This window comes from Anolis carolinensis, chromosome 3 (genome assembly GCF_035594765.1).
Source record: "Anolis carolinensis isolate JA03-04 chromosome 3, rAnoCar3.1.pri, whole genome shotgun sequence".
Classification (NCBI taxonomy): domain Eukaryota; kingdom Metazoa; phylum Chordata; class Lepidosauria; order Squamata; family Dactyloidae; genus Anolis; species Anolis carolinensis.
The window spans coordinates 22,105,940-22,118,035 of record NC_085843.1 but is presented as its reverse complement, the minus strand read 5'-3'; the positions used below and the strand labels follow the sequence as shown (position 1 = coordinate 22,118,035).

Sequence of the window (12,096 nt, the reverse complement as noted above, 5' to 3'; positions counted from 1 at the left end):
AGCCGGCGGGGGAAGCCAACGACCGGGCGTAGAGAGGCTCGCCAACCCGGTCAAGAAACCCGTTCAAGAGCCGCCAACCGGGGTCCTGTTCCTTCTAGTGGTCACCTTATGGTCAGCAAAAAGGGGACCCGTCATGATCCACGCCATGATAGACTCAGGAGCTACCAACAATTTCATTGATAGAGAGTATGCCGACTCTCTGGGATTACAATATCATGACTTCAAGAATGCCCGTGTGGTGCAAGCCATTGATGGTCGCCCTCTCAAGACGGGCCCCGTAAGCCAGTGGTCGGAACCCACCAGGATGTGGATAAGGGAACATATGGAAGAGATTTCCTTCTTTGTTACTGAGGTTCCCCATTTCCCTGTGATTTTGGGGATTCCATGGCTGACACTTCATGACCCAAGCATCTCCTGGTCCAACAGAGAACTGCAGTTTGCTTCAAAGTACTGCCAAAATCATTGCCTCGTAGCCAAGGTCTGCCATGCCACAGACACCGAGCCCATTATCACCTTGCCAAAGAAGTACTCCGAGTATTGGGATGTATTCAATGAAAAAGAAGCCGAAAGGTTACCCCCACATAGACCTTATGACTGTGCCATTGACTTGGTGGAGGGGGCCCCGATCCCGCGAGGGCATCTCTACTCCCTGACTGAACCAGAGCAAGAAGCTCTCAGGGAATTCATAGAGACAAACCTTCGCAAGGGATTCATCAGACCCTCTCAATCCCCAGCCGCCTCCCCAGTGATGTTTGTGAAGAAGAAGTCAGGGGAATTACGCTTGGTGGTGGACTACAGAGCATTGAATAATATCACCAAGCGGAACAGCTACCCCCTGCCCTTAATCTCGGATCTACTAGACCGACTTCGAGGAGCCAAGGTTTACACCAAGCTGGATCTTCGGGGAGCTTACAACTTAGTTCGCATCAGAGAAGGGGACGAGTGGAAGACCGCCTTCCAGACTAAATTCGGATTATTCGAGTCCCGAGTTATGAATTATGGATTATGCGGAGCTCCCGCAACGTTCCAGCATTTTGTCAATGACATTTTCCAGGACTATCTAGATAGGTTCTTGATAATCTACCTGGACGATTTTTTGGTGTTTTCTAGATCACAATCAGAACATGAGAACCACGTCAAAATGGTGTTACAACGATTGCGGGATCATGGACTTTATGCCAAGCTGGAAAAATGCGCTTTTGATCTACAAGAGGTAGATTTCCTTGGATACCGTATCTCGCCTCTAGGGCTCTCCATGGATCCAGCCAAGGTTTCCGCAGTATTGGAATGGCGGGCGCCAACTAACAAGAAGGAGGTGCAGCGATTCTTGGGGTTCGCGAACTACTACCGCAAGTTCATTCCAGATTTTGCCCGCTGGTCTGACCCAATCACTAGCTGCATCCGTGGAAAACAGCCCTTCCGCTGGACTGATCAAGCAGAGAAAGGGTTCCAGCAACTAAAGAAATTATTCACATCCCAGCCAATCCTTCAGCATCCAGATCCTGAAACCCTTTTTGTGGTGCAAGCGGACGCCTCTGATGTGGCAATTGGGGCTGTGCTCCTACAACCGGTGGGAGATCACCTTCATCCTTGTGCCTATTATTCTCGTCAACTAACCGCACCAGAGAGGAACTATACCATTTGGGAAAAAGAACTATTAGCCATAAAGGCAGCTTTTGAAACTTGGAGACATTGGCTAGAAGGGGCCAAATTTCCCATTGAAGTCCACACTGATCATCGGAATCTAGAACATCTAAGAACTGCCCGCAAGCTAAATCAGAGGCAGCAACGTTGGGCTTTATTCTTTGAACGTTTCAACTTCCAGATTCATTATGTGACCCCAGCCCAAACCAAGCAAGCAGACGCCCTGTCACGTAAACCGGAATACGCTGCAGGACGCAAGGAGACCTTTGAATCCCAACTACTACAACCCGAGAACTTTGCCACGCTCACAGTGGGGAACACCAAATCCACTCCCATTGATTCAACTCCCTCCACTCCAGGGCCCATCTGTGCTCAAGAAATCAGGGCTAGTCAGCAAGCAGATGCCTGGGCGCAGGACCAACTTCGTCAAGGTCTGCATTTTCCCTTTTCGCTTAAAGATGGACTGCTTTGCTATAGAAATCATGTTTATATCCCACCCGGACCGGGCAGGGAAAAAGCACTTCGTCTGTGTCATGACTGCAAACCAGCAGGGCATTTCGGACTATTTAAAACCATGCATTTGATCCTAAGAGATTTCTGGTGGCCCAAGATCCGCAAGGATGTGGAAAAATATGTTAACACCTGCCCAGTATGCCAGCGCTCCAAGATAAGAAGGGAGAAGCCCTCAGGGCTTCTACACCCCCTTCCTAACCCATCTCGCCCATGGGAAATAATTTCTGCGGATTTTATCACTGACTTACCACCTTCCTGTGGATTCACCACGATCCTAGTGGTGGTGGACCTTTTCACCAAGTTAGCCCATTTCATTCCCTGTGAAGGTCTTCCCACGGCCCAAGAGACTGCAGATTTATTCCTCCAACATGTTTTCAGACTACATGGATTGCCCAAGAGTTTGGTCACAGACCGTGGATCCCAATTCACCTCTCGTTTCTGGAAGGCACTACAAAAACTATTGGGCATAGACTCTCGTTTATCTTCAGCTCATCATCCCCAAACGGATGGGCAAACGGAGCGCACCAATGCCACTTTGGAACAGTACCTTCGCTGTTATGTAAACTACCAACAGGACAATTGGGCTTCTCTGTTACCACTGTCGGAATTTGCCTACAACAATGGAGTCCAGGCTTCTACAAAAGAAACGCCGTTCTTTGCAAACTACGGCTTCCATCCACGTTTCTTTCCCCCTGTCATTGAAACTTCAGAAGTTCCCGCAGCAGAAGATTGGCTGCAGGAACTCACAGCGGTGCAACAACTTTTGCTCCAGCAACTGGAACAAGCCAAGGAGGACTATAAACGTCACGCGGACAAACATCGCCAGCCGGGCCCCGAAATCAAGGTAGGAGATCGGGTTTTTCTGTCCACTCGCTTTTTGCCCTCCCACCGCCCTTGCCGGAAGTTAGATGCCCGTTTCATTGGCCCCTATCCAGTGGTGGCGCAATTAAACCCCGTGACTTTCAAACTCCAACTTCCACGTTCAATGCGCATTCACCCAGTGTTTCACCGCTCCCTGCTCCTTCCGGCGGATGGTGTGCGGCCAGATGTAGACCGGCCGGCCCCCGTCCCTATTTTGGTGGATGGGGAGGACGAGTTCGAGGTTCAGGACATTTTAGATTCTCGCTTTCACCGCCGCCGCCTGCAATATCTCATTGACTGGGTGGGTTTTGGCCCTGAGGAACGCTCTTGGGAAGACGCCTCCACAGTCCATGCTCCTGATCTAACCCGTCGCTTTCATCAGACCTATCCCGCCAAGCCACGACCTCGCGCCTCGGGGAGAGAGTCCCAGTTTGGGAGGGGCCTTGAGGAGGGGGATAGTGTGATGACTCATGGGCCTTGTAGTCCTGCTCATGACATTGTAATGCCTGATGAAGAAGAAAACTTGGGTTTTTTACCTTCCCAGTCAGAACTGGAATCTTCTCAGCCAGATCTTTCCCAGGCAGATCTGGGAACCTTGCACCTGCAAGAAAGTTGTGTCCCAGAAGTATGTCAAACAAACCCTGAGCCTACATCTCCCGTGTTCTCTCGCCATGAGTTTTGTAAACAACAGAGGGGTTTGGAAGCAGCTTCGCGCAGGAGTGCGAGGATAGCAGCTAAGAATGTACCCAATTAAGTCTGCTTTTCGTGAGAATCTTTAAGGAGTCAGACATCTGGTCTCAGAGTTTAGCTTTCGTTTCTGGTTCCCAGAGAACTGCTTCGGCGGGAAAGTTAGACTCTATATAGGTGTTTTACCCGCGTAGTAACTTCGCGGAGTCAATTCGTCAGCCTCCGGAGCGAGTTGTGTCTGGACAGCGCGCTCCGATTCAAGCCTCGTTCCTGCTCAAGCCTTGCCTTGTTTCCAGCCTCCGCTCCTGTTTCCCAGCCTTTGTTTACCTACGGATCTTGCCTTGTTTCCCAGGACTAACCCTTGCCTTGTTTCACGGATTTTACCAAGTTATTCCACGGACCTTGTTCTTGTTCTTCGTTACCTTGTTCCACGTTTCAAGCCTTGTTTCAAGTATCAAGTTATTTCCTAGCCTTGCTCAAGTTCATGGACTAAAGGACCTTGTCATCTCCCCTCACTTTGCCTGGCAAAGTGAGTGTTTCGGTTATTGGATTACAACTTTGGACCTTAATATTTCATATTGGACATTATTTCTTTGGACTAATTTTGACCTTTCCTGAAAGGTCTGCTTCTGGACTAACTTTTACATTTGCTTTTACTAACTTTATATATTTCCTTAATAAAGATATTAGATAGAATCTGGCCTCTGCGTATGGTTATTGGTGCTCTGTAGCCTGGGTCGTGACACCTCTTTTATCAGTCTTATTTCCTCTTTAACTAGTGTTTGGATTTCCTCTTTTATTTCCTCTTTCATTCCCTTCATCTCATCCCTAATCTGGGTGTACTGTTTGTCTTGCTTTTCCTGAATCTTAATCACCTCTGTTTGTAGTTTCAGAATCTCTAACATAACATCTTTGATACTGTAATCGTCTGATAACGAGTCTTTCCTAGCTGTTCCTCGTTTCTCCTTATCTTTATCCATCTTAGCTTTGGATGAATTCATCTCTATCTTATTGCTTATTGCTTTGGTCTAGTCTGGTCTGCGGGTCGCCCTTATTCTTTATTTGTTTATTTAATTTCTGTCCCCCTTTGCTTGGACCCTATTCCTGTTGCAAGTGATCTAGAGCTGGTGCTGTAGGTGCTGTCTAAATACACCCTGGGACTGTGCTGTCTAGTCGAGTCGAGCTTACTGGAAGCTATGGGAATAGTAGATAGCCAATTACATCCTATAAATCAGTTCTAACACTGACGCTTCCTGTAAATCAATTCTGACACTGACACATCTGTAAATGGTTGCCAACCCCAGACTATAGCAACCAGAACGGAGACAGATTAGAAAAAGAAAGAAAGAAAAAAACAAACAGACAGAAAAAAGAAAAAAAAAGAACCAACCATATGTCCAGAAGTATAAGTATAAGTGTAAATATATAAGTAGGGTCTGTTAAGCGTTGTAAAGCCAACCTTGATGAGACCAGCAGGTTAGTCCTCTTTCATTCTTCTTCTTCAGAACAGCTCAGATCCTATTCTTCCGACCCTTGGCAGGGCTGGCCCTTGGTTGCTTTGCAAAAGCCTGTTTAGACAGTCCTCGTCCCGTTCTCCTTTTGGACACACCTGAGGACTGTGATGGGTCCAACTCGGTTGTGTTTGTATATTGTCTCGTGCCGCTGCGCCCCGCTGTTGAGCGCGCCGTGTCTCGCGCGTCTCCACGCCGTGCGTCGCTGCGTCGTCGCGCCGCACGTCGCCTGCGTCGCGTGCGTTGCTGCCCCCCGCGCGTCTCCTCTCCTGATCTCCACCACGCCTCGTCCTGTCGCCTCTCGCTCTCAACCGCCGGAGACTGGAGGTGTCTTTCTGATCTCCCTGGGTAGAGTGGTCTTCCCTGTCTTAGAGTATTTTAGAGTCTTTAGAGTGTTTTAATATTTGTTTTATGTTATTGTTCTTCTTGCGCCATGCGTTCCTCTTCCTTTCTCCAAGGACCGAGAGTGCTCTTTCTTTCCTTCTCTTAGACTTCTCTCTTGCTTCTTAGTGCCGCAGTCTATCTTTTGCAGTGTAGGCTCGCTTTGCTTCTATAGATACATTTCTCCCCTCTCTCTTCTTAAGTTTTAAAATAGTGGCAGCGTTCTAGCCTAGCCTCGGCTAGGAAACCTCAGCCTCGCTCTGCCCGCCAAGGACTTTTCCCATGCTAGGAACTGGTGCAGTTTTCCCTTGTTATCTGGGAAAGTCCAATGGTTTTGCAACTCACCGGTTTCTTGCCACTGGTGAGTGGGAGCCTGGGGCTCTACCTGAGCTCTCGGAGAGGTCAGAATGCTGAGGAGCCTCAGCGTTCTGCTGCGTCCGCCATTAGCGCCACTACCGGAAGTCTTTCACATGGTTTCTGACTTGTAGAGATTTCTTAACAAAATTTGGGGGGGGGGTGGGGGGGGGGGAGGTTGCCTTTGCCTTACTCTGATAGCTGAGAGGTCACTCAGTAGTTGAGCAAATATTTTAATCCTGGTCTCCAAAGTTCTAAATCAAGGCTCAAAACTTGATGGTGGTAGTGGCCTCAAAACTAGCCCTGGGAAATCATGATCTACACCACACCCAATCCTATTTACAAGGTTACATGATGTCACAAGAATGTGCAACATTTAAGAAATACAATGCCCAGTACCCTCCAGCCTTTGATTTCAAAAGTTTCAAACCTTTCAACAACTTCAATATCGAAACAGAAGCGCTTGTCAATTGAATCTGTCTTTCTCCGGATGCAGGACTTCAACTTGAATATTTCTGGTGAACTTGGAACAAGACCATTCTAAAAGAAGCATAAGCAGAGAAAGTGACATGATCAGTCACCACAACATTAATTGTACTATTGGAGTGCCACCAATTTAAATACATTTCCTTTCATTGATCATATCAATTCTAGTTACATAATAGTCCAAGATTTATAAAATACTAAGCATATCTTCTTCTCCTCCTTTAGATGATACATATTTATGTTCTTGCAGACACTGTTGTAGGAAATGCATATGTGAAAGAAAAGGAGCAATGCTGCTTTTAAGATAGTGCTTGCCATTTGCCATTTTTAGAAACCAAACAATAAGAATGGTATTTCTGGCATTTGGTCTTCCTCATGGTTGGGTGACACCATTTTAAAACAAAAAAGCACCAAAAAAAATACCAAGCATGAGGTTTTGGTTTTCCTTTTACTGACAAGAATGGATCACACAACCTTAGTAGGTCTGAACATACCTAACTCCTTTCCAGCATGTCACCCATTTTTCATCACTGGATGAAAAGCCAGTGATGTACCCCTCCCAACTCTATTTGGTGTAATACTTACCACTTTTCCTCCAGACTTTGGTTCAGAAAGGCTCATTGTAAAAGCTTTTGATCCCTTGTCGTAAGTACAGTAATGTTTAATCCAAGTAAATCCCAGAGGTCCTAAATCGTAAAAGAAAGAAAGAAAAATAAACAGTAAATTTGTCTATTAGAACAAAAGCTACCTGAACAAAAATAATCAAGATAAATATGGAGGTTATTGGTTTTATTGTAGAAAATGCCCACACATGGTAACACTTATTTATGCTCCATATTATATATTTCACTGCTTCATGTGAGTTGATACTATATAGATTATAAAAATTATATTTTTACAGAACATATTTCAAATTCCAGGAATTTTATTTCTAATCAGCCCTTTTTAAATGTTATCACATAGTATTAATAATATTATTATTATAATAATAATTAATAATACTATGTGATAACAGTATTTATTATGTTTATTATTTATTATGTTTAACAGCCAGTTGGTTGTATGCTCAAAAGCATTTATATAATCCTTTCAAGTCCCATAACAATCATTTAAGTTGGTGCACATCACTACGCCCATCTGTATTGTTAGAACTATTGCGTAGGGCTGGGGTTAGGAGAGCAAGACCCTCACAAAAGTGGGAAAACCTTAAATAAAAATACTTCTTTTATCCTGAGAGAAAAACTCTCCAGAACATCTGGAGGACCAGGGATTGGAAACCACTGGCCTAAAGAAGTATTGTCTCTACAAAATTCTAGGTCCTCAGAACATAGTTCTATAGTTAGCATAGTTGGACGTTGACTGTAGAGTTACATAAGAGGACCTAGAGATTCCTAGAGAAAACGCATTAAGCAAATCTACAAATGATCAAGCCTGTAAAGGTAAACTTGCAAATGTGGAGGGCCAACTGTATTCCAGCACCTATAGAGGGGAACATTCACGCAAACATTGGGAATAAAATATTAAAGAGTGAATATTTCATCCCCTATTTCTTATCATCATTTGCCATGAAAACTGAAGTAGGTAAGTGATGTGACAGTATCTACATTCAAAGTAATTGGAGAGACTGAGTACAAATGTATTTTATGCAGACAATTCTCAGTAACAGAAGATGTGGCAAGTGGACCCAGTTCTCTGCATTTGGAATAATAAGTGTCCCCATTATTCCGCTTTGCAATGACAAAATGATAATACATTTTTCCGACTATATTCCTGACAATCAGCAGCCTAACCTACTACATCATTGAAAAAGGTGCCTTCCTTTCCAAGACTGCAATTGTCTCTTTGTCATTTTCTCTTTTAGCCAAAACAAATGACCAAATCCTTTCCCCTTTGACAAGAGTATGTCAAGTTGGCCTTTCACTATTTAATGAAGCACCAAATGTGCCTAGAATTTCACTCTGTCCTTGTTCTCCTGTTAATAATACCCAAGGTAATTTCCACTTTACATGAGTTTTTTAAATAGTATTTTATTATTATCAGTCAATTAAAGACTACAAAAGTGACTCAGAGCAACCTCCCTTTTTTTCAGCAGGGAAATATATCTCAGAAAAACACAGGGAGAAGGAGGGATAGAGTAACTCTTCTTTGACACATAGGCTTCTTAACAAGAGCAAGTAGGAAAACACAGCATCATTGAAACTGTATTATTGCACTCCTAATTTTTAAATGTAAACTTATGAGCAAAAGGGTGAACAGCTTGGAACTAATGTATGTATTAAAGTTATTACACCAGCATTAAAATAAATCAAAAGCAAATGTGGGTTTCAAGATTTAAAATGCCTATATCCATGCACAATATATTCCAGGAGCTTGTGTGGATGTGCAAAAACCATACTGAATGAACAACTTCTGGAGGAAACATACCACATAACTGTCTTGGGGAAAAGATAGGATAAAAAGAAATAAATGAAATTAATAGATACATACAGAAGGATATAGGAAATGCCTAGCGAGGACACATTCCTAGCACAGCTAGGTCATCCAGCATGACTCTACAGAACTGCCTTGAGGGCCTAGGAAATGCCAAGAGAGGGATACCATATTTCACTGTGTTGCAGTTGTACTTTTATCCCTTTTTTGGCTGAAAAAAGAGGGGTGTGTGTGACTATTATGCTGTGAAAAGAATTCCAGATATGGAGCTTCATTCAACCAACAGCCAAGTGAAGCCCCAAAGCTGGACCGGATGAGGGCAAAGAAATTGAACCTTAATCCAGACAACATAGAGGTGCTCTTGGTCAGTCAAAAGGCAGATCAGAAATAAGGATCTAGCTTGTGCTGGATGGAGTTACACTCCCCTGAAGACACAGATTTGCAGTGTCTGGTCTGAAGAAGCTCTAAACTCTCTTTTCTTCAAAATGATTCTGAATCCTGATATCCCTCATTCTCCACACATGGAAGAGGTCTTTCATTTCAGACTGTGAGCCTATATCTTGGACTTATGAAAATGCTATATTGTTTCTACCAATCCAACTTTATACAAAAATTGAGGACTAGGGCATGAAATTACAGAATGCATAATGCTGTACCACATTCTTGAGTAGGTAGCTCAATGCAGAGCAACATGCTACTCACGTTTCTCTTGAACGTAGAGGTAGCCTTCCATCGTCCACTGGCTTGGAGGTCTATAATCTTGACTGGCTGATTTCATTCTCTGCATGAGTCGCTCCACTTCCTGCCTCGTGCTTTCAAAATTATTCCGTGTCTATGTAGCAAGGTGCAGACAAAGAAAAGAAATGATGAATTAGGATTCTATCTGTGCTGTTTGAAGTGACTGACTCCAATGTCTTTGGCATGGAACACTTTCAAAATTTCCCCATTGCTGCCATATATGTATAATAAGACCCTTAAGAAAAAATCCTTTTTGGCTTGAACTGTCCATTCCCAACTACTTGCTCCCTGTTGCAAAATCTACAGACAAACCACATGTTTGAAAACCAACCATAAACACAGCATATGATGGTATCAATTTGTTTGATATCTATAGAATCTAAGACTACAATATATTAATTCTTTTCAGTTTTCCATGTGAAGCAGATCTAATTGATAATAAAACATAATTGATAAAAAACAACACGTCCACAAAGCTGCAAAAATCATTAGTGGCTATGAGAAAACCCAAAAAGTGGCTAATACCTTACTTACTTCTCGAGTACGTTAAATGAGAATCATATTTTGCTAGAAAACAAGTATGTCCTTAAGGCATTATCACATCCATGTCAAGTGGCCTTTTTGTGTGTATATTACTTTTAGACAGAAATGAAACAAGAAGCCAAAAAGTCCAGATTTTCAACAGAAGTTAGGTTCTGTAAGATTTCTGTTTTTCTCTCAACACTGTTCTCCAAGTTTTATGCATCTTCAAAGTCGAAAAATCAAAGGAGACTCAGACTTGAAGAGGCAATGAAGAGTTATCAGAACTTCAATTTATTCAACTAACATGACATCCATTATTCATTCTGAAGTGAAGTGTCTAGAGACTAAAGGAGGGGGAGCTCTTGGATCCATCTTTTGTGACAAAGGAAATGAGTTGTATGTTCAGAGCTTGAAGTTAACTTTGCCATTACTTAGGATGAATCTACATGGTAGGATTAATGCAGATTGATACAACTTTAACTGTTATGTCTCAATGTTATGAGATCCTGGGAGGTATTCGTGTGACAAGGCACTAGAATTATTTTGCAGAAAAGGCGAAAGACCTTGTAAAACTACAACCCCCACAATATGATAGCATTTAGCCATAACAATTAAAGTGGTGTCAAACTACAATAATTCTACAGTGTGGATGTGCCCTTAGTTTACCTAATAGCTGCTAATATTTTTCAGTCCCACTGTTCCAGCACACGTAGCCATATACCCATAGGCACAGAATAGCTCAAAAAAAAAAAAAGAAGAAGAAGTTATAATGCGTTCAAACAGTACTGAACGGGGAAGTTTTCTTTTAAAACTATGAAATTACATGTGACACAGACTCATTATGTTATCATAATCACAGAAAGCAGTGGGAATGTGTTTATACAGCACTGACTCACAGTATACACTTTCACATATAACTCTTCTATCTTGTAATTGTCAAGAAGCATAGTGTGGAAGCTTTTCAGAATTGTGAGACTATAAAAGATTAATACAATTGGCATTCTTATGCATTAATATTTCATTGCAGGTCTCAGTGAATACTGATAGATTTGGTGAAATTACAAGAGACAAAATATTGCAAGAGGTAAAGATATCAAGAGCAACTAATGCAGTGGTTCTCAACCTGTGGGTCCCTAGGTGTTTTGGCCTACAACTCCTAGAAACCCCAGCCAATTTACCAGCTGTTAGGATTTCTGGGAGTTGAAGGCCAAAACATCTGGGGACCCACAGGTTGAGAACCACTGACCTAATGTTTGAAGTATGTCAGCTATATTTGAAGAAACACTTGGAGAATTTGTCAAAGGCATGGAAGATTATACTTCCTGGAAATTGTAACAAATGCTAGAGCCAAACATTAGATCTGAAATTGCAATGTTGACAGTTTTAATAAGGCCAACGGATGTATAGTACAAGCTGGAGTTGTGATATAGATTGATGAATGTATGGTAATGGCCAAGAGAGCCAGAGATGTGGCTCAGGTAAAATATATTCTTTTATTGCTACTGTTTCTGAGCAATAAAAATTATCCTGAACTGCTCGAGCACCAAGCTACAAAATATAAATCAAGAATGTGTTTGTATGGTGAAGCAACAGTGACCTCTGGTGCTTTTAGAACCAACATTTTAGTTATAATCGCTAGTTCATTCTTGGGTGGCTTCTTTTTTCTGTCTTCTTTACATTTGGCTGATAAGATGAAGATCCAAGGTGATGCCGAAATGTCAAATTTTTATTTGTGAAATTTCCAAATATTTATTTCAAATTAGCATTGTTCTTCTGATATCTTTGAGGGGAGAGTCATATTTTCAGGCTCATTTCTTGTGTCATCACATAAAGCACAGAGCTTTCTCCATGGCTTTATATATTTATTTATTTATTTATTATTCAAACTTATATGCCGCCACTCCCCTAGGGCTCGGGGCGGCTTACAAGAACAGGCTAAAATCAACAATTTAAAAACATCTTAAAAACA

The 12,096-nt window shown here is 42.6% G+C and overlaps 1 protein-coding gene across 4 annotated transcripts in view; it reads right to left on the bottom strand.

Moving 5' to 3' along the window:
* arhgap42 (Rho GTPase activating protein 42) overlaps positions 1–12,096 on the bottom strand; it is a 210,307-nt gene that overhangs the window by 46,780 nt on the left and 151,431 nt on the right. For all 4 annotated transcript variants that reach the window (XM_062977124.1, XM_003219305.4, XM_062977123.1 and 1 more), the window contains exons 8-10: positions 9,570–9,699; positions 7,023–7,123; positions 6,382–6,491 (exon numbers count right to left, since the gene is read on the bottom strand). In XM_062977124.1, the coding sequence (XP_062833194.1) occupies positions 6,382–6,491; positions 7,023–7,123; positions 9,570–9,699 (341 nt within the window). The remainder of the gene's footprint in view (positions 1–6,381; positions 6,492–7,022; positions 7,124–9,569; positions 9,700–12,096) is intronic.